Here is a 21,261-nt window from a genome sequence, read left to right as displayed (position 1 = left end):
GGGTTCTTACAAGAACCAGTCCAAACTGGACGATAAGAGGCAGAAATAAAGACAGATCTGTTTATTGAGGAGTTTTTACTGAGAGCAGCAGGTTCTGGTTCTGGTTCTGATCGTTACAGAGAAACATTTCAGTAAAATCACATCAGCATGTTCAAAAGCAGCCGTTGAGAGGTGCAAACGGTCCGGTTCCGGTCCGACCGGGTCAGATGGGCATCTGGAGGTGCGAGTACTCGTCCTGCCCCTCCTTCTCCTCTAGGTGGGGCTCTGCATCGTCAGCATCCAGCTGCAGGTCAGAGGTCAGAGGTCAGAGGTCCAGGCTGGACCGAATGCTGCAGTTTGTGGGTTAAGGATGACATCACGGTGACATCACGGTGACATCACTGACTCACACTCAGAAGCTCTCTGGGGCTGAAGAGGCGCGGCAGCAGCAGCATCCTCAGAGGGATGGTCAGCAGCAGCATGAAAGGGAAGGCCAGCGCCGCCGCTGTCGCCATGACGACCCACAGCAGGGACAGGCACGTCAGCTGGACCAGCGTGAACAGGTGCATCCGCAGCGTCCTCACCTGGACAGGACAGGGGACCACAGGTCAGCAGGGACTGGGATCAGGTGAGTAGGGACCGGAACCAGAACCGGGCCTTACCTTGCGGACGTAGTTCTGGTCTGGATGGTACTTGGGAGGCATCAGCAGCAGGATGAGACGCTCCGTCAGCTGGATCCCGTTCAGTGACATCACTCCCATGTAGAGGAAGATCCCAAACAGAACCGCCAGGGGGATCTGGCGCAGAACCTCTCCAATAACAATGGACAGACCTGACAGAGCAGACCCGTTCAGAACCCAGCAGTCTGGAGGTGGCCCAGGTGCTGGTACCAAGACGCTGCCTTACCCACTAGAACCGCCACCAAGAACCCAGTCACCCTCTGCTCCTTCACCTCCTGGATGCGCGGCTTGTCTCCGGGGTCCACGGCCTTGCTCATGACGGTCAGGGCGTTGGTATGAGTGACCGAGCGAACCGTGGCGGCGGAGAGCCACGGCAGACCAAACAGGGCTGAGACTCCGCCCACCACCACAATAATTAACAGGTCCAGATGAAACCCGGTTCCTTTCACCAGCATCCTCTCCTTCTTACTGACAATCAGCCTACAAGACAGATAAGACATCTGTCAGCTCACATCAGGACATGGGCCAGAACCTGGACCCAAACCACACGTCAAGAGTCCAGTTCTGCTGAACGTTAAGGATGCATTCCCACCAGCCCTGTTCACTTCGCTTCAATCCGACTCCAGTCCGTTTGCCTATAAAATCCGGTCCGGTTGGTGAGGTGTGAATGCTAATTGACCTCTGACCTCTGGTCCTCCAAACCTCGGTCTGGGTTCAGTTGAAATGAACTCTGGTTCAGTTGAAGTAAAACGGACTGTAAAGCAGGAAGTGGACTACAGCACAGGGCATTCTGGGTAAATACAACCAAAGCTAACATGCTAGCCTAGCGCTAGCAGCAGAAATGGCTCCTGGTCTTTAGCCTGAAGAGAAATCCTCCAACCGCTAAAATCTGTCGCCTCCATCTTGTTTCCAAGAGAGCAAGAAGGAAGTTGCTCTCAGTGTCTTCAGAGGTTTTTGTGTCGTTTCCTTCAGTGGTTCTTGGTGCAGCGCCCCCACAGGCCAGGAGGGGAACAGGTTGGTTTGACTCAGAGCAGCTGGAGGTGGAGCAGATGGAATCTATGGGACTATCAGGTGGAAAACAGCCTATGAGTTAATAGAAATGGTAAAAAAATAAAATAAAAAATTGTTGGATCGTTGTTATGTAAACAGGTCCTAAGACCCAAAGTCATATTACCATGACCTAGTCCAAAAGTCAGGCAACAAATTTCCAGACTCTTGAGTCCAAACCAACAATTAGGACCCTAATTCTAGTCATGAAACCAAGAGAATCAGGACCATGATTTTAGTCAAACGTTCCTCCTGGACCCAAACTTAGCAGTACTGACCATAAACCTGTTTAAAAGTCAAGAACCACTTTGTCTAGACAAAGAGACTAGTCAGACCAAGAAGGGTAGGTGGACCATTTCTGGTTCCAGTTTTAGGTTTTAGAAAGAGATCAAATGTTAAAACAATTTGAGTCAGAACTCCTCGCTGTACAATGATTCCTTATTGGAACTGGGTTTGTCTGGTTCATCTTTAGCAGTACCACCTCTGAGGTACTGGTACTGACTACATCCCTGGCAAGCAGTAAGTTCTTTACGCTGTGATCTGTGACTCCATGAAGATGAGGATGAAGACCAGGATGGCTGGCAGGATACTGGCTCCCATCATCCAAACTGGAAACTGGCCATCAGAACCCAACGGAGAAATCAGCCAGCCACGCTTCTCGGGACTGGACACTGAGAATCCGCTGGGAACGTTGAGTTTCTGTAGACCAACAGGAGCAGAGCGGTTCACCGTTGGGGTCAACAGGTTGTGGGATTAAAACAAACTCCACCCTCACCTGGGTGTAGGTGTCTTCCACACTGTAGTCCACCAGAACCATGATGAGGATGGCAATGGGGACCCCAAAGTCTCCAATAATTCGACGGATCTGAAACACAAGGAATGTGGTTTTAGATCCGCAGACGCTGGTCAGCTGATGGAGATGTCCTAACGTCCTCTCTAGGAGAACCGAGGTCTCTAGACCAGGCTAAGAATCAAAGTCATACAACATTACTAGACCTCACGGGTCAGTTCTGGTTCTACTGGTCCAAACTGATCTAAGCTTTAGAAAACTGGACTCCTTCAGACAGTCTCACAGTAAAATTTGGACTGAACCATCTGTCTCTGGTTGAGGACTTTAACCTTTCACCTCTGAACCCTGATAATCAGATTGTGAGCCTCCAGCAGGTACTTTGGGTTTGGGCTGGCCTCTTCTTCAGACCTGGTCAGGGCTGGGGCTGTACTGGACCCGTCCCTCTGCTCTGGCAGGTACTGACCCGTCCTGGGAAGAAGGAGCTGTTCTTGAACTTCCGCAGGTAGAAGGCGATGAAGTACGTTCCCGCCATGAGGACCAGTGAGAGCAGCGCCGTGTTTGGCTCTCCAGCGGTTCCCCCGGGACTCCCAGCAGTCACCGAGAAGTTGCACAGAGACGGAGATCCACTGCTGTTTCCATGGAAACAGTTCGTGAGTGGGTGCTCCTTAAAGATCTATGAGAGAACAGAGAAGAAGTGGAACGCTGCGGCATCACAGCTGGAGTCTTCAGCAGGCTCCTGGACTGACCTTGACCAGCTTGGCGAAGGTCTCATAGATGAAGATGAGGGAGATGAGAAAGGAGAAGATCTCCTGAGTGAAGCGAGAAACAAACCGAACCAGGATGCTTCCCTCCAAGGCCACAGTGATGAAGACGATCAGCACCAGCCAGAAGCCGATCCAGACCCGGCCCGTCAGGTACTCGATGTCGTTGTCTTTGCAGAACTGCAGAGAAACACAGAGCGGCTCAGTTTCAGGGAGCGTCCTGACAGCTGTGGGGCGAAGCAGCAGAAAACCGTTTCCACAAAGCAGATGGGAATGATCCCTCACCTCGTACACACGGCAAATAAACATCCAACAACTTGTTTTTAATTCACATTTTCAATTCATTATTTAAAGCGGTTCCATTTAATCTGCATGCCGTCCCAGTAACCAAACCCAGTATAAGCCTGTTATCTCACAGCCTCAGGCTGGATCTCAGTGCTTTGCACACTTCCAATAATCTGCTAAAAGTGGAGCTAGTTTTTAGCTTAGCGCTTTAACATTTTTGCTAACTTTGAAAACATTTAGCGCATTTAGCTTCCCCTTAGTGATTTTCTCCAGATAAGTGCAAATTTACTTGCCTGTGTTGTAAACTTGCAGTTGAATAAAGTTTGATGTCTGTGTTTGGTTAGATTTGGTTACCAACTTTTAGGAATTCTTCAAGTAGCTCAACATTTATATTCATGCTCTTATTTTGAAGGGGCTGAGCGCTGCTTACAAAGCAGATATGTTTTGTCTTATTCTTCACCCATGATGCGGTGCAGTAATTTATTCTGTACCCAGAATGCATTGCAGTAGTTCTAAAATAAACATGCTTTCTGATAAGCTGCTGCATCCTTGGTGCGCGAAGGAGCGTTACGGTAGATCCTTCCTCCAGCAGCTGTTGGGTTCCCTGCTGGTATTTCCAGTTTTACTGTCAGTTTTCGGTAAACAGTTTGTTCTTTTAATGCACAAATACACATGGACATGTTGGACATGTTCAGATACGCAGTCTGTATTAAATGTACAGTATCTTATGTTGTATTTCTGTCCTTACTGTACAGTTTGCAGTTTTCTTTCTAATGGATTCTATTGTTTGAACCAGTGAGCGTCACTTCCTGCCAGGAGAGCTCACCGTGTAGAAAGCTTCCTCAAACACCAGCAGAGGTCCAGAGAACCCAATCACCAGCAGAGGCTGAGCTCCCAGTATGCTGAACACGATGCCTTGCATCGCCGTGGCAACAATCAACTCGGACACCCCGATCAGACCCTCGGTCTTCTCGCCTGGATCACAGGACAGAGGTTAAAGGTCGTCCTGCTGGTTCTCCTCCATCCCTGCTGAGGGTCTCACTCACCAAGCAGTCCACCGAAGGTGATGGCAGGAGACAAGGCAGCGAAGTAGATGAAGATGATGGCCGCCATGCACTGAGGGTTCAGAGCATCCTGAATGTCACTGAGGTACTGAGGGTACCGCCGGGTCACATCCTGGATCAGACCGCCAAAGAGACGACCCGAACGCCTCAGAGGAGCTTCGGCAGACTTGAAGGGAACCAGAGAGTCTGAGAGAGAAGATCAGGCTGAAATCAGAGGAGAGACAACGCAGCGACCTGCAGCCACCGCCAGGCCACCGCCAGGCCACCGCCAGGCCACCGCCAGGCCACCGCCAGGCCACCGCCAGGCTGATGATACAGAGCACTGACCACATCTTGATCACATGTCAATGCTTTACTGATCTCTCTAAATTCTTCTTAGGTGTGTGTGCATGGTTGTTTGTTCTGTGTGTCTCTGTGTTGCTCTGCAATGCACTGGTGACCTGTCAAGTTGACCTGGCCTCTTGCCCTTTGACCCCTGGAGATAGGCACCAGCAACTGTCAGAACCCCACTAGAATTAAGTGTGTTGGGTGATGGATAGTCTGGTTGTTAGAATTATTTCCTTATCCCCTGTGCCTCTCTCTGTCTTCCTCCGTTAGCTCACCAGCCAGGGCTTTTCTTCAGCTTTCAGCCTCCTCAGTATTTAAGATTCTCTTTTTCAGTTACTGTTTGCCGGATCCTTTTGTTAACTTCCCTGTGTTCCTTTGCTGATTTCCTTATTGAGTATTTTTTGCTCTTTCCTCCTGCCTGGCTTCCCATGTATTTTATAACTCAATCTTCAGGAATTTTTCATGAAGTCTTCAAACTTTTTTCTGCTCTGTCCTTCGAAGGAGGAGGACGCACCTTCTCCGTCTCCCTGTCCTCCCCATCTTCCCTGCTCAGCGTCTGTCCTGTGTTTTCAGAGTCTTTCTTTTGAATAACTTCCAAAGTTGCAAATTATGGATCTGGTCAGCTGGTCTCTGATATAATTTTTCCCACTGGGAAACCGGGTAAAGGGAACCTTCGTGTCCCGACGGGACATTCTTCGCTGGATATACGATGGACTCTACATGGAAGTAGAAGACCGTGTGTCTGACGATGCTGTCAGTCGAGGATGTTGAAGATGTGTAGATGATTGGAGTCATGATAACAGGTTTTCTGCTTATTGGAGCTGGCGGATACCTGGCTTATCGGATATTTCAGAAGATACCGGCGGCAGTTTTGGCCACTTCGAGGCTGCTGGGTCCGGTTGATGGGATCTGCAGAGCGATCAACACTCAGACTGAGATGATACGGGAGCTGAGCGCAGACTGGGTGTGATCCTGGAACAGGACCGAGGCCGGGCAGCGGATCTCGGACTCAGAATGGATGACCTTGGAGAACGTTGTTCGCTCGGATCAGGCGGGAGACCCTAAATTCGGCTGCTTGGATTTGCCATTGAGAAGCTCCAGCGAGACTTTCAATGCAGACAGTAAACGAATGTCAGCCTGACCTAAACAAATTTCTGCTATCCGAATCTGGACCCCGGGCTGGGCTTGGCTGGCCAGCTGTCCTCCCCTGGTTGTTGTGTCTAAAGAAGGCTCTGTTCTGCTGCCCCCCTCCCTGGAACATCTGTGGCCCTGAACTGATAAAGCTGGTGGTGAACTCCAAGATCGTTTAGTCACGGACAATCGCATTCTTCAGTTAGGGTTCATGGTCTGACACACATAACTCACATGAGACCCATATGCATGTCACACCTCCTCCTCCTCCTCTGGCTTGTTTTGTCTAAATGTGTTTATATGTGTTTAAGTGCCGAGGTTTTTTTTTTCATCTCAAGCTGCCCTGCAAAGAGCAGAGTGTGAGACAGGCTGGTTTTTTCCTCTTCTTACCTGATGCTTACTCTTATTTTTCCTATTTCCTCCTGCAGGGCGGCGCCTGTCAGGCTGCGAGGCCTCAGCCAACTATCCCCCCTTCCCCTCGTGTTACATGATGGATGGTTGTAACTGAAACTGCAGTTTTGTTGCCTTTCTGACAATAACAATAAAATTCTTCTGATTCTGATTCTGAAACCCATTCGCCGCCTGCGTTTCTGGTTTTGGGTCCCATCATGACCACACTTAGTCTACTTGTTCCTTTAACCATCATAAATTTGATGGTAAAACTTACAGAAAAGCTTATTCAAGTAAATAATGTTGGTTTTAGTTAATAGCAGAGCCTCTAAGGAGAAGACAGTGAGCCACCTTTGTCCTGCTGAAGGCTGCTTTGTTTCTCCTGCAGCTTGCCGCTCTGCTCTCTCTCTCCACTCTGCAGCATCTCTCCCTGGAAGCGAGGAGCCGAGAGCAGAAGCTCCTCCCTGCTGGCGTCAGGCGGGGGCAGAAGCACGCTGCGCTCCAGGAAGCGGTCGACGGCCATCACCAGGTCCTGCTGGCTCTCTGCTCGGTACGCCGCCTCTTGGAAGCTCTGGAAGAAAACGACCACATGTGGTGGCGCCACCTGGTGGGCGTTTCCAAGAACATGAGCAGGAACACACCTGGTCTGCCATCAGCGTGGAGACAGAACGGCCGATCTGGTGATACTCCAGGCTGGCAGTAGGAGGGCCCAGCAGCAGGAAGAGGAACCGGACTGGGACGGAGACTTCCAGAACAGAGTCCAACAGAACCGCTTCCTGCAGACGCACAAAGGCCAGGAAGGGCCGGTCCAGGAACCCCACGCTGCCTGCAGTCACAGCACAGGGAGAAATTAACCTACAGATCTACTGGATCTACAGCACCAGGAATGTTTCCTCCTGCTACTGGACTCACATTCACACACACCAATACTCTAAAAGGTTAAAGGTCATATGAACCCAAGTTGAAGTCCTGATCGGTGAAGTTGATGTATTAACTTGGAGAACAAAACTTCACCTGGATGCTGCCAGGAGGTCAGAGGTCAGATCCTGTTAAAAGTCTGTCTCTTCATGTAACACTACATTACCCATAATGCATCTGTTTGTTTTGTAATTTCAGGTTAATCTCTGTGCTTCGATGTGACTCTGGATCCACGGATCAGGAGCCGCCATCAATCATTCGTTCATCACGTGTGTGAGACCCATGTGTGTTTTTACCATGTCAGTCACTTATTAGTCCAGGGTGGGAACTGTCGTCGTGTTTCTGTGGCAACCAATAACATCTGAAGTATTGTTATAATTGTAGAGGTGAAATTTTCCATCCACCTCTCTAGTTTTTGTCCTGTTCACATTTATTGCATTTAACTGATAATTCATGTGTTATGATGCCCTCTAGAGGATTTTCTGTGGTACTGCATGTCATTTTTCTTACTGCATCTATGTGTGGCTGTAGTTTGCCTCTATGGAAATTATTGTACACACACACACACACACACACACACACACACACACACACACACACACACACACACACACACACCAGCCTCATAATCTGTTCCCTCAGATCGTTGGAGTCGACCGCTTCCTTCTGACCGAGGAAGATTCACTGGATGATGTGAAATCAGTGCTCCGACCTTGACCCTGACCTTGACCTTGACCCTGACCTTGACCCGGACCTTGACCCGGACCTTGACCCTGACCCCCAGTTCTTACCCACAAGGACGACGGTGGCCTCAGCTCGCTCCATCAGCTTTCTGTCAGGTTGTGATCCGCACGGCGAAGTCTCCTACTGGACAGAGGTCAGAGGTCACCCAGCTGTGTGACCGACAAGAGGCACCAGAGCCGACACAAAAATTTATATTTTCAGAATGATTGAAAAGCCAGTTTCCTAACAACCAACTTTCAGTCTGGTTTCCATAGTACTGAGTCTGGCCTAGTCAAAGTCCTCAGACCACAGCGCTGGTTCTGTTGGACCTCAGTGTTAACCTGGATGTATTAGGGCAACATGGCAACCGCCCAGGGTGGCACCCTGAGGGCGGGGGGACGATCTAGAGCTATAGATCTAGAGTCAGCACAGCTGCTGCTGTTGGATCAACCTGCTGGTTCTGGTTCTGCATCCAGAACCAGACATGGAGAAGCAGCATTCAGCTTCTATGCACCACAGATCTGGAATAAACATCCAGAAAACTGAAAAGCAGTTGAAACCCTGACAGCCTTTAAATCCAGACTGAAACCTGATCAGATTATTATTACTGCTTTATTAATAACTGATCAACATGTTAGATGAAGGTTCAGGTGACGACTGAATGTAACGTCTGATTGATTATTGGCGACTGATCGATGGTTTCATGGTGAGAAGCTAAACTGACTTCACCTTCCTGCTGACATCAGCCTCTCTGTGATTGGCTGTGTTCCTGGAGAGCTCTGATTGGCCGGTGCGTCTGCCAATCAGGGAGGAAAGGTCGGCTGCAGAAATGTTCCTGCTGAACCAGCGAGGATCCTGCTGATCACTGGGAGGACTGGGAGAGACAGGAAGTAGTTCAGCAAAGGATGGATGTGAGACTATAGAACCAGCTGAGAGAATAATATGTGATGGACAGGTGGAGGACAGGTGGAGGACAAGTGGAGGACAGGTGGAGGACAAGTAGAGGACAGATGGAGGACAGGTGGAGGACAGGTGGAGGACAGGTGGAGGACAGGACAGCTGGAGGACAGGTGGAGGACAGATGGAGGACAGGTGGAGGACAGATGGAGGACAGATGGAGGACAGGTGGAGGACAGGTGGAGGACAGGACAGCTGGAGGACAGGTGGAGGACAGGACAGCTGGAGGACAGGACAGCTGGAGGACAGGTGGAGGACAGATGGAGGACAGATGGAGGACAGGTGGAGGACAGGTGGAGGACAGGACAGCTGGAGGACAGGTGGAGGACAAATGGAGGACAGGTGGAGGACAGGTGGAGGACAGGTGGAGGACAGGACAGCTGGAGGACAGGTGGAGGACAGGTGGAGGACAGGACAGCTGGAGGACAGGACAGCTGGAGGACAGGTGGAGGACAAATGGAGGACAGGTGGAGGACAGGTGGAGGACAGGTGGAGGACAGCTGGAGGACAGGTGGAGGACAGGTGGAGGACAGGTGGAGTACCTGTGCGGCAGCAGGAGCGTCCTCAGCAGGTTGTCTCCGTCTCCGGCTCTGACCTGCTCTCCGTCCAGCAGACGCTCCACCACCTGCTGGGCCACGCCCCCCAGACTGCTCTGCTGGAGGTCCAGAAGAACGGCACCTGCAACCAGAACCAGAATCAGGGCTCACTGTTAGAACCTCCAACCAGGAGACTGGGGGACATCGTCCTCACCGTGGGACAGCAGCTTCTGCAGGACCAGCAGGGAGTGGACGGACAGGGGGACGATGTGAGCCGTCTCTTGGTCCTCAGAACCCGTCCACCAACCCGACTCCCTCCACTGCAGGTCCTGGTTCTGGTCCATCACCAGCTCCTTCAGCTGGACAAACATCTGACACACACACACACACACACACACACACACACACACACACACACACACACACACACACACACACACAGTGTGACTGGAGACGTCCTCTGATGAGGCTGGACCTCCTCTGTGTCCTCTGACCGGTCTCAGCACAAACCAGTTTACTGACCTGGCTAGAACTTGCTGAACTGGGTCAGTTCAGAACCAGAACCCAACCAGAACCTGAAATACTTCAGGCTAAATCAGAACCTGAAACCCAACTGGACCCGACCTGCAGCTGTACCTGGTTCTGTCTGCTCCTCGGGTCCAGACCCAGCATCCTGGAGGCCAACAGAACTGAACCTGCTGCAGAGCTGAGCCCAGACTCTACCTGAGGTCCTCACCTGTCCCCGCCCCCAGATGCCCCGCCCCTAATCCCACCTGGATTAACCAGGATCAGCTGCTGGTTCCTGTTTCAGCCTCAAACATTCCACAGCTTTTGTTGTCGTCTTTCACCCGGTTCTGTTCCCACCAGGTCTCCTGACGTCATTGTATTGGGCCCGGTTCTGACCCAGTTCTGTTCCCACGCCACTAGCCCGTTAGCATGTAGCATGCTAACACTCATCCCTATTAAACAACTAAAGAGATGAAATGATGCTGAATGACCTATGACCTATAGAGGGTCAGAGTCAACGTTAGGCTCCTCCCCCTGACCCCAGCAGGTGGCAGCTCAACTGAAGAATGTGCCGCCTCTTCACCTTGGTCACCTTGGTTACCTTGGTTACGTTGGTCACCTTGGTTACCTTGGTTACGTTAGTCACCTTGGTTACCTTGGTTACCTTGGTCACCTTGGTTACGTTGGTCACCTTGGTTACCTTGGTTACGTTAGTCACCTTGGTTACCTTGGTTACCTTGGTCACCTTGGTTACGTTGGTCACCTTGGTTACGTTGGTTACGTTGGTCACCTTGGTTACCTTGGTTACCTTGGTTACGTTGGTCACCTTGGTTACGTTGGTTACCTTGGTCACCTTGGTTACCTTGGTTACCTTGGTTACGTTGGTCACCTTGGTTACCTTGGTCACCTTGGTCACCTTGGTCACCTTGGTTACGTTGGTCACCTTGGTTACCTTGGTCACCTTGGTCACCTTGGTCACCTTGGTTACGTTGGTCACCTTGGTTACCTTGGTCACCTTGGTCACCTTGGTTACGTTAGTCACCTTGGTTACCTTGGTCACCTTGGTTACGTTAGTCACCTTGTTTACCTTGGTCACCTTGGTCACCTTGGTCACCTTGGTTACCTTGGTTACGTTGGTCAACTTGGCTACCTTGGTTACCTTGGTTACGTTGGTCACCTTGGTTACCTTGGTTACGTTGGTCAACTTGGCTACCTTGGTTACCTTGGTAACGTTAGTCACCTTGGTTACCTTGGTCACCTTGGTTACCTTGGTTACGTTGGTCACCTTGGTTACCTTGGTTACGTTGGTCAACTTGGTTACCTTGGATACGGGGACAATGGGTCCTCTGGAGCTCTGCTTCACCAGGTGATGCTGAACAGCTGGAACATCATTTGACCTTTGACCTGAGTGAGTGGAGTTACAAGAGAGGAAATATGGCTCTGAGTAGGTTGAAGTGTTTCATTTTTCAAAATAAAAGCCCTGAGAAACTTGGAAGAGAAGCAGAAATGAGATGATAGAAGAGGTTCTGTTGGTTCTGGGTCTGATCCAGATGATCACAGCGTTCTCTCAGAGCGGTTTGAACAAGTTGCTATGGAGGGATCGGCAGACTGGTTTCATCCCAGTGATCCCAGTTTGTTCCGACACATCCTCTGGCGCCAGGGCTAGTGGAGTCCCACAGGGTTCTGGACTTGGCCCGATCCACTTCACTGTGGTTCTGCTTCCAGTTGGTGAAACCACCAGACAGCACAGGAGAAATGTTCTGCTGATGACACTCAGATTTATCTATAATCCAGGTTAATCCAGCCAGTTAGTAGATTACAGACTTTAAAACCTGGATTAAAACCCCAAACTTGCTGCTTTAAGTTCTGACCCGATTGAAGTTGTCTGTTTTTGGACAAGAACCTCTGAACAGAACCTCTGGATCAAATGATCGTCCAGTGATAACGTAAAGAAGCTCTGAGTTATTTAACCAGGACGTTACGTAATCCCACAGGAAACAGTTTCTAGGATGACCTTGTGACCTTTTTCCGGTCTGAACTGGCTGTGAATGTGGAGAAGATGGAAGCGATGGTTCATCCTGGGAACCAGCAGCTCTGCTGCTCTCCTCCTGCTCCAGCTTCACAAACGGAGTCTAAATATCTGGGTCATATTTTACAGTTTTAACACGCATAGAAAATGAGTTGAGCCTTTAAAACTTTCTGTTCTGAACTTGGCATCAGCTGCATTCTGATGGATCATCAGACATTTTGGATATGAATGTGCTCTCAGGTTTGGACTAGGCCGCAGCATCTCAACATCTCCTGTAGGAGAAACCATCACTTGATGATCCTGGTTTATAAAATTGGGCTGCAGCTGATTTAACTCCCTGCTGCAGCATTTTCTGCTGCAGGTTCTTGGTGCTGCACAGAGAAAGAGAAACGAGACGGAATCGGGTCCAGATGTCATTTCTTTGGATTTCATCCACCACTGCTTTAATCTGCAATGTTTTAGTTTAGTTTGTTTCAGTTTTCCCTCTTCAGAACCAGATCTGGATCTGTCCGGTTTTACCTGCTTAATCCCTGATCATCTGTTTCTATCATCTCCAGATTATCTGCAGTTTTAGGATCTAATCTGATTTTCTGGCTGGATCTTTTTCTCCATCAGTCCTTCAGCTGGTCCAGACCAGGTTCTGGTTCCGGTTCTATTCTGCTGGTTACCTCCTGATGGACCTTTAATCTCCGCAGCCGACAGCAGGAGCTCAGGTGAGGCTCAGGTTACCATGGGAACCGGGTAACCAGATCTCTTCATGATGTGTTCATTCATCCATCCAATCAGTTGCCAGCAAAGAGTCAGCTGACATGGTTCTGACCCGGTTCTGTCAGGTGAACTGCTCGACTTGAAGGTTCTGATCCGGTTCTCCTTCAGATTCTTGTCTTTGTCTTGATTCACTTTTTTTTATTATCTTAGCATGTTTTTAGATCAACCTTCCCAGAAGCCAGAACCCGGTTCTGTGGTTCTGGGTCAGCGGTTCTGACCATCAGCAGCTGTCAGTCCTGTTCAGGTCAGAACAACCCGCATGTTGGACCGCCATCAGAACCAGAACCTTCAGAGCAGCGGAGAGCCAGCACCCGGTTACCAGCAGATCGGGTTTGGACCCGGTTCTGACCCGGATCAGTTCATGGAGACATGAGAACCCATCAGAACATGACGGAACCACCGGAGCAGGAGAGACTCGGACCTCCTCCAGAACCTTTTGGACCTCAGGAACCTCTGCAGCAGGTCTAGTGGTTCTGAACCGGAACCGGATCAGAACCCCGACCCGTTTCATGGCACTCACCTGGAGAGTTCTGCTGGTCCAGAACCGGCTGCTCTTCATCATCGTGGAGGCAGTGAGGAAGAGGAGCCGCCGGGTTCTGGTTCCGCTCCATGCGGGGTCTGAGGTCAGAGGTCAAACCTGAGGAGGAGCAGCACAGGTCAACGACCTGATGATGATGATGATGATGAAGGTCCCTCAGGCTGAGCTTCATCATCATCATCATCATCACCTCCATGCAGGAACCATCAGAACCAGAACCTCCTGATGGGTCTGTGTGTGTGTGTGTGTACCTGCTGGGTGTGCTGGTCCGGTTCGGTGCTGCCGGATCAGAACCAGCCGGGCTGCAGCGGTTCTTATAGCGACCCGTCTGTGTGGGCGGAACCAGAACCCGGTAATTATCTGAGCTGAACCCAAACATGTTTACCTGGAAACACATGAGACCCACTGGAGGCGCCGGTTCCCACAGAACTGCATGGACTGGGCCGGGCCGGGCCAGAACCAGGCTGATGAATTTCTCCAGCATGATGAACAGAAAGACGTCAGCAGGTTCTGAACTTTCAGAACCAGGTCCGATTGGACCAGGTCCAGGTTCTCCTCCGTGCCAGTTTCGCTCAAGAAGGTTCTGGAGGTCCAGATTGGGTCGGTCACTCCAGAAAGCCGGTCCACTTGGTCTGGAACTGAGGTTCTGGTGGGTTCTGATCCCTACTGTGGAGGAATGGGCCCACGGTATGATACCTCCACCACCGTTCTCCTCAGGGTTCTGGACCCAACAGAACCGGGCTGGTTCCACCAGTCCAGAACTCCACACCTTTCTGGATCGGTCCAGTTCTGACAATGGCTCGGTGTTCCTCTGATCAAAGAAGCTGCTCTTCCTCCAGTCCATGAAAGATCCGGTTCTGGTGGGTTCTTCAGAACCATCCAGCTGATGCTAAAGCTAGCATGGCTAGCAGCATCAACAGGTTCATGCGGCTTTAGAGTCCTGGACCGGGTCAGAACCGGCATGGCGTCCTGGACCGGGTCAGAACCAGCATGGCGTCCTGGACCGGGTCAGAACCGGCGTGGTGTCCTGGACCGGGTCAGAACCGGCGTGGCGTTTCTTTTTGTTTCTGTTTCTAAACTATTTTAATTTTGTTCACAGGAAATAGATTCACTGCAGGAGGAACTTCCTGAAACAAAGATCTACGGTCGGATCAGAACCAGGAGGAGGGGCCTCATCATCATCATCATCATCATCATCATGTCAGATTATCGGTGAATCACGACTAAAACACCAAACATCATTTATTTAAACTCATGTTGTCACAACACACAGCTGTTCTTAGCCCCGCCCCCTCCTGCTCACTGTCGTCAAGGAGACGCACTCAGTAAACACAGCAGGACGACTCACTTGTGGGAACCTGCACACACACACACACACACACACACACACACACACAGACACACACACACACACACAGAGCTGCTTCTGCTCAGTAACAGAACCATGTAACGGGTCAGAAGTTCTGGAGGTTCTGGAGAGATGATGGAAAACAACAACGGGACACATGTTGGGCCCAGAGCGGGTCATCAGAACCGGGTCAGTCCTGCTCGTCCTTCATCGCCTGGCTCCTCCTCTTCCTCAGCTCCTCCAGCCCATCCTGGATCCGCTCCAGCGCGGCCTGGTCTCCCGCCTGCCGGGCCCGGTCCAGAGCCTCCTGGTAGAACCGGGCCGAGTCATCCAACCGGCCTGGGGACAGAACCAGAACCAGAGGTCAGAACCAGATGTCAGACCCAGAACAGTCTGGTCCGTCCAGGTGAACTCACCTGTGTGCAGCAGGATCCCCGCCAGGTTCTCCACCAGAACGTGGTGATCCGGGTTTTCCACAGAGACGCTCAGGTCCACTGCCTGCTGGATCAGAACCAATGCGTCGTCATGACGACCCTGCAGGTCCAAGATGGTGGCCAAGTCGCTCATCAGGACCAGAGTCTGATGGGGACATGGAAGAGTTCAGACTAGGTGTCTCCAGGTGTGTCTCTAGTCGTGTCTCCAGGTGTGTCTCCAGTCGTGTCTCCAGGTGTGTCTTTAGTCGTGTCTCCAGTCGTGTCTCCAGGTGTGTCTCCAGTCATGTCTCCAGGTGTGTCTTTAGTCGTGTTTCCAGTAGTGTCTCTCGTCGTGTCTCCAGGTGTGTCTCTAGTTGTGTCTCCAGGTGTGTCTCCAGCCGTGTCTCCAGGTGTGTCTCTAGTAGTGTCTCCAGGTGTGTCTCCAGGTGTGTCTCCAGGTGTGTCTCTAGTCGTGTCTCCAGGTGTGTCTCCAGTCCTGTCTCCAGGTGTGTCTTTAGTCGTGTTTCCAGTAGTGTCTCCAGTAGTGTCTCTCGTCGTGTCTCCAGGTGTGTCTTTAGTTGTGTCTCCAGTCGTGTCTCCAGGTGTGTCTCCAGCCGTGTCTCCAGGTGTGTCTTTAGTCGTGTTTCCAGTAGTGTCTCTAGTCGTGTCTCCAGCCGTGTCTCCAGGTGTGTATCCAGGTGTGTCTCTAGTCGTGTCTCCAGGTGTGTCTCCAGTCCTGTCTCCAGGTGTGTCTTTAGTCGTGTTTCCAGTAGTGTCTCCAGTAGTGTCTCTAGTCGTGTCTCCATGTGTCTCTCCAGTCGTGTCTCCAGGTGTGTCTCCAGTCGTGTCTCCAGGTGTGTCTCTAGTCGTGTCTCCAGGTGTGTCTCCAGTCGTGTCTCCAGGTGTGTCTTTAGTCGTGTCTCCAGTCGTGTCTCCAGGTGTGTCTCCAGTCATGTCTCCAGGTGTGTCTTTAGTCGTGTTTCCAGTAGTGTCTCTCGTCGTGTCTCCAGGTGTGTCTCTAGTTGTGTCTCCAGGTGTGTCTCCAGCCGTGTCTCCAGGTGTGTCTCTAGTAGTGTCTCCAGGTGTGTCTCCAGGTGTGTCTCCAGGTGTGTCTCTAGTCGTGTCTCCAGGTGTGTCTCCAGTCCTGTCTCCAGGTGTGTCTTTAGTCGTGTTTCCAGTAGTGTCTCCAGTAGTGTCTCTCGTCGTGTCTCCAGGTGTGTCTTTAGTTGTGTCTCCAGTCGTGTCTCCAGGTGTGTCTCCAGCCGTGTCTCCAGGTGTGTCTTTAGTCGTGTTTCCAGTAGTGTCTCTAGTCGTGTCTCCAGCCGTGTCTCCAGGTGTGTATCCAGGTGTGTCTCTAGTCGTGTCTCCAGGTGTGTCTCCAGTCCTGTCTCCAGGTGTGTCTTTAGTCGTGTTTCCAGTAGTGTCTCCAGTAGTGTCTCTAGTCGTGTCTCCATGTGTCTCTCCAGTCGTGTCTCCAGGTGTGTCTCCAGTCGTGTCTCCAGGTGTGTCTCTAGTCGTGTCTCCAGGTGTGTCTTTAGTCGTGTTTCCAGTCGTGTCTCTAGTCGTGTCTCCAGTCGTGTATCCAGTTGTGTCTCCAGGTGTGTCTCCAGTCGTGTCTCTAGTCGTGTCTCCAGTCGTGTCTCTATTCGTGTCTCCAGGTTTGTCTCTATTCGTGTCTCCAGGTGTGTCTCCAGGTGTGTCTCTAGTCGTGTCTCCAGGTGTGTCTCTAGTCGTGTCTCCAGGTGTGTCTTTAGTCGTGTTTCCAGGTGTGTCTCTAGTCGTGTCTCCAGTCGTGTCTCTAGTCGTGTCTCCAGTCGTGTATCCAGTTGTGTCTCCAGGTGTGTCTCCAGTCGTGTCTCTAGTCGTGTCTCCAGTCGTGTCTCTATTCGTGTCTCCAGGTTTGTCTCTATTCGTGTCTCCAGGTGTGTCTCCAGGTGTGTCTCTAGTCGTGTCTCCAGGTGTGTCTCCAGGTGTGTCTCCAGTCCTGTCTCCAGGTGTGTCTTTAGTCGTGTTTCCAGTAGTGTCTCCAGTCGTGTCTCCAGGTGTGTCTCCAGTCCTGTCTCCAGGTGTGTCTTTAGTCGTGTTTCCAGTAGTGTCTCCAGTCGTGTCTCTAGTCGTGTCTCTAGTCGTGTCTCCAGGTGTGTCTCCAGGTGTGTCTCCAGGTGTGTCTCTAGTCGTGTTTCCAGGTGTGTCTCTAGTCGTGTCTCCAGTCGTGTCTCCAGGTGTGTCTTTAGTCGTGTTTCCAGGTGTGTCTCTAGTCGTGTCTCCAGGTGTGTCTTTAGTCGTGTTTCCAGGTGTGTCTCTAGTCGTGTCTCCAGTCGTGTCTCCAGGTGTGTCTTTAGTCGTGTTTCCAGTCGTGTCTCCAGTCGTGTCTCTAGTCGTGTATCCAGTTGTGTCTCCAGTCGTGTCTCTAGTCGTGTCTCCAGTCGTGTCTCTATTCGTGTCTCCAGGTTTGTCTCCTGTCGTGTCTCCAGGTGTGTCTCTAGTCGTGTCTCCAGTCGTGTCTCCAGGTGTGTCTTTAGTCGTGTCTCCAGTCGTGTATCCAGTTGTGTCTCCAGGTGTGTCTCCAGTCGTGTCTCTAGTCGTGTCTCCAGTCGTGTCTCTATTCGTGTCTCCAGGTTTGTCTCTATTCGTGTCTCCAGGTGTGTCTCCAGGTGTGTCTCTAGTCGTGTCTCCAGGTGTGTCTCTAGTCGTGTCTCCAGGTGTGTCTTTAGTCGTGTTTCCAGGTGTGTCTCTAGTCGTGTTTCCAGGTGTGTCTCTAGTCGTGTCTCCAGTCGTGTCTCTAGTCGTGTCTCCAGTCGTGTATCCAGTTGTGTCTCCAGGTGTGTCTCCAGTCGTGTCTCTAGTCGTGTCTCCAGTCGTGTCTCTATTCGTGTCTCCAGGTTTGTCTCTATTCGTGTCTCCAGGTGTGTCTCCAGGTGTGTCTCTAGTCGTGTCTCCAGGTGTGTCTCCAGGTGTGTCTCCAGTCCTGTCTCCAGGTGTGTCTTTAGTCGTGTTTCCAGTAGTGTCTCCAGTCGTGTCTCTATTCGTGTCTCCAGGTTTGTCTCTATTCGTGTCTCCAGGTGTGTCTCCAGGTGTGTCTCTAGTCGTGTCTCCAGGTGTGTATCCAGTTGTGTCTCCAGGTGTGTCTCCAGTCGTGTCTCTAGTCGTGTCTCCAGTCGTGTCTCTATTCGTGTCTCCAGGTTTGTCTCTATTCGTGTCTCCAGGTGTGTCTCCAGGTGTGTCTCTAGTCGTGTCTCCAGGTGTGTCTCCAGGTGTGTCTCCAGTCCTGTCTCCAGGTGTGTCTTTAGTCGTGTTTCCAGTAGTGTCTCCAGTCGTGTCTCCAGGTGTGTCTCCAGTCCTGTCTCCAGGTGTGTCTTTAGTCGTGTTTCCAGTAGTGTCTCCAGTCGTGTCTCTAGTCGTGTCTCTAGTCGTGTCTCCAGGTGTGTCTCCAGGTGTGTCTCTAGTCGTGTTTCCAGGTGTGTCTCTAGTCGTGTCTCCAGTCGTGTCTCCAGGTGTGTCTTTAGTCGTGTTTCCAGGTGTGTCTCTAGTCGTGTCTCCAGGTGTGTCTTTAGTCGTGTTTCCAGGTGTGTCTCTAGTCGTGTCTCCAGTCGTGTCTCCAGGTGTGTCTTTAGTCGTGTTTCCAGTCGTGTCTCCAGTCGTGTCTCTAGTCGTGTATCCAGTTGTGTCTCCAGTCGTGTCTCTAGTCGTGTCTCCAGTCGTGTCTCTATTCGTGTCTCCAGGTTTGTCTCCTGTCGTGTCTCCAGGTGTGTCTACCTGTGGGTGATCCTGTCCCTGTTCCTGGCGGCAGATGTCCAGGGCTTTCCTGTAGTCCTGTCCAGCCATGTCCAAGTCCATCCTTGAGACCCGGTACCGCGCTCGCGAGTCCAAACACAAACCCAGCAGAAGGTGAGTGTCTTTCCTTAGAGCTTCCTGCTGCTCTGGACACAGAAACACACAAGTCGCTGAAACGTCTCACCTGTCCCCTCTATCCCGCCTGTCCCCTCTACCTCACCTGTCTTCACGTCCTCTGTCTGCTTCTCCAGTTTGCCCTCCAGTGATTCCACACAGAAACTGAAACCGTGTTCGGCCAGTTCTGCCCTGCACAACAGAAGAGAGAAGTTAGTGACCTGAACTGGACATGAAGTGAACCGGTTCTTCAGGTGAACTGGACATGAAGTGAACCGGTTCTTCAGGTGAACTGGACATGAAGTGAACCGGTTCTTCAGGTGAACTGGACATGAAGTGAACCGGTTCTTCAGGTGAACTGGACATGAAGTGAACCGGTTTTTCAGGTGAACTGGACATGAAGTGAACCGGTTCTTCAGGTGAACTGAACATGAAGTGAACCGGTTCTTCAGGTGAACTGGACATGAAGTGAACCGGTTCTTCAGGTGAACTGGACATGAAGTGAACTAGTTCTTCAGGTGGTCCCGCCCCTTACTTGTTCTGCTCAGCGTAAATGGTGGCCAGCTTAAGAGACATCTCAATGACAGCGTTGTCATCCTGGAAACAGACAGGAAGTGAGGTGGAGTTTTCAGCCAAATGGATCATCTGACAGGTAGAACCGAAGCAGAACACCTGGGCAGGTGAGGGGTCTCACCTCTGGAGTTCCTCCAGCCAGCATGTAGCTCATGGCTGCTTTGAAGAGCTTCTCTGCCTGAGAGGAAGAAGAGCAGAGATGAAGATGAGGAGAACCAGCTGACCAGAACCAGCCTGGATTGGACTGGACCGTACTCACGCTGTCCAGGTGACCCTGAATGTAGGCCAGGTTCGCCATCTGAGGAGGACGCCACTGATCATCCAGTCAGCAATGACACAGCAGGACACACAGAGGACAGACAGGACGGAGGCTCACCTGGCTGTAGGTGTAGATGATGGCCTGCTTGTTGTGGGTCTGCTGAGCGAGAGCGACCGCCTGATGGAAGAAGGACGAAGCCGCCTGCAGATTTCCGCGATGCATGCTGAGCTGCAACAGAAAGCGGACGGTTACTCTGACCAACTGGACCTGCAGGACTCGTCGCTCTGGTCCAGATGACCCGAGTCGGTGGGAGACTTCTTGGTTCCCCCTGACTGAAGCCGACCGCAGAGTTCCGTCCTGCAGACCCGACAGGCCTCTGATTCTGGATGAGTAAAGGTCGGGCTCGGTTCTGAACATCCGGCTCTCAAGTCCGGACCGGTTTCTGGGTCACCCAGCTGGTCTCAGCTGACATGGGAACACAGAACTTGTAGCTGTCTGTCTCGGTTCTGGTTCCGGTCCAGTCCAGGTTCTGGTACCTTGGCTTTCTTCAGCAGCAGAATGATGTCGTCCTCCTTCCTCTGAGCTTCGTCCCTTTGATCTTCATCAGTGGAGCTGAACAGGGAGAACGCTGGAGGTCAACGGAGAGAGACAGGTCAGAGGTCAGCAGAGAGAGACAGGTCAGAGGTGAATCCCACCTATCTGTCTCATCCCCAGGTTTCTGACAGGTGAATGACTGAACATACCGACTGCCGCCCACAGACCTCCTCCTCTTCTTCGGTGGTATTTTGTGCCGTCTTGACGTCTGCTTTGAGCTTCCCAGCATGCTGCGCGGCGTCCCGCCTCAGGAACAACCCGAGCAGAGGTCAAAGGCCACCTGTAGGGGCGGTAAGCTGTTAATGCAGATGGTCCAGGTGAGCCCAGGTTCCCTGTGGTGGATGAGGTATTGATACGTCATCAATATTAATAAATGCTAGAGCCAATCAGAAACCGCCATGAGGAGAAGCTGCTGATGTTGGTCGGTACTGACCTGACCCCTCCAGAACATCTGGACCGGCTCAGAGTTCGGCTGAGGACGGCTCGGAGCACACAAGAGGCCGCCATCTTTACTATTTACATAATGAACGGAAGTCATGAAGTGAAATGCCGCACCTTCAAAATAAAAGCCTGGAAATTTACATTTCCGCTGATTTTCAGCAAATATAATAAAAAATAATTGGCGTTTTCTTCTTCCGAACTGATTTTAGTTCATTTTCGTAAAATTTCTGAAAGTAGAACCCATCAGAACCAGAGGTAAACATCCAAAAGGGAAATGTGAGTGTGGTGCGAGCATCACAACTACATGTGAAGAAT

The 21,261-nt window shown here is 51.3% G+C and overlaps 3 protein-coding genes and 1 long non-coding RNA gene across 8 annotated transcripts; 1 reads left to right on the top strand and 3 right to left on the bottom strand.

Moving 5' to 3' along the window:
* Positions 1-46: 46 nt before the first annotated feature.
* On the bottom strand, positions 47-14,569 carry slc4a2a (solute carrier family 4 member 2a). The gene is made up of 19 exons (XM_014973332.2): positions 13,682-14,569; positions 13,413-13,529; positions 11,417-11,499; positions 9,803-9,959; positions 9,595-9,730; positions 8,825-8,969; positions 8,164-8,236; positions 7,096-7,280; positions 6,806-7,025; positions 4,589-4,792; positions 4,369-4,517; positions 3,243-3,437; positions 2,960-3,169; positions 2,482-2,571; positions 2,239-2,405; positions 886-1,139; positions 642-811; positions 390-563; positions 47-283 (listed from the first exon to the last, which is right to left on the bottom strand). The coding sequence occupies exons 2-19, from the start codon at positions 13,501-13,503 to the stop codon at positions 203-205; spliced, it is 2,784 nt and encodes a 927-aa protein (XP_014828818.2). The 5' UTR covers positions 13,504-13,529; positions 13,682-14,569; the 3' UTR covers positions 47-202.
* An 85-nt stretch (positions 14,570-14,654) lies between these two features.
* On the bottom strand, positions 14,655-21,036 carry ttc19 (tetratricopeptide repeat domain 19). Of its 5 annotated transcripts, none has more exons than XM_088014810.1 (11): positions 20,939-21,036; positions 20,655-20,785; positions 20,448-20,539; positions 20,029-20,139; positions 19,912-19,965; positions 19,774-19,830; positions 19,615-19,676; positions 19,181-19,271; positions 18,948-19,106; positions 15,195-15,357; positions 14,655-15,117 (listed from the first exon to the last, which is right to left on the bottom strand). In XM_088014810.1, the coding sequence occupies exons 1-11, from the start codon at positions 21,010-21,012 to the stop codon at positions 14,969-14,971; spliced, it is 1,143 nt and encodes a 380-aa protein (XP_087870936.1). In that variant the 5' UTR covers positions 21,013-21,036; the 3' UTR covers positions 14,655-14,968. The 5 variants fall into 5 exon arrangements, with proteins under 5 accessions (XP_087870936.1, XP_014828827.1, XP_014828828.1 ...); XM_014973341.2 differs by having other exon boundaries at positions 18,948-19,111; positions 19,186-19,271; XM_014973342.2 differs by having other exon boundaries at positions 18,948-19,111; positions 19,186-19,271; positions 19,912-19,950.
* LOC148154467 (uncharacterized) lies at positions 15,370-18,239 on the bottom strand (the record flags this gene model as incomplete). Its single annotated transcript, XM_088014760.1, has 1 exon — positions 15,370-18,239. A coding segment is annotated over one exon (2,856 nt), but the record flags the coding sequence as incomplete, so codon positions are not given.
* On the top strand, positions 20,497-21,145 carry LOC148154466 (uncharacterized). The gene is made up of 2 exons (XR_015765866.1): positions 20,497-20,563; positions 20,626-21,145. It is a non-coding gene; the product is annotated as an uncharacterized LOC148154466 (long non-coding RNA).
* The last annotated feature ends 116 nt before the right edge of the window (positions 21,146-21,261 follow it).

This window comes from Poecilia mexicana, unplaced genomic scaffold, assembly GCF_051168715.1.
Source record: "Poecilia mexicana isolate PSO_F unplaced genomic scaffold, ASM5116871v1 scaffold_17, whole genome shotgun sequence".
Classification (NCBI taxonomy): domain Eukaryota; kingdom Metazoa; phylum Chordata; class Actinopteri; order Cyprinodontiformes; family Poeciliidae; genus Poecilia; species Poecilia mexicana.
Note: the sequence above shows the minus strand (reverse complement) of the source record. Positions and strands in the feature narration are given on the sequence as shown.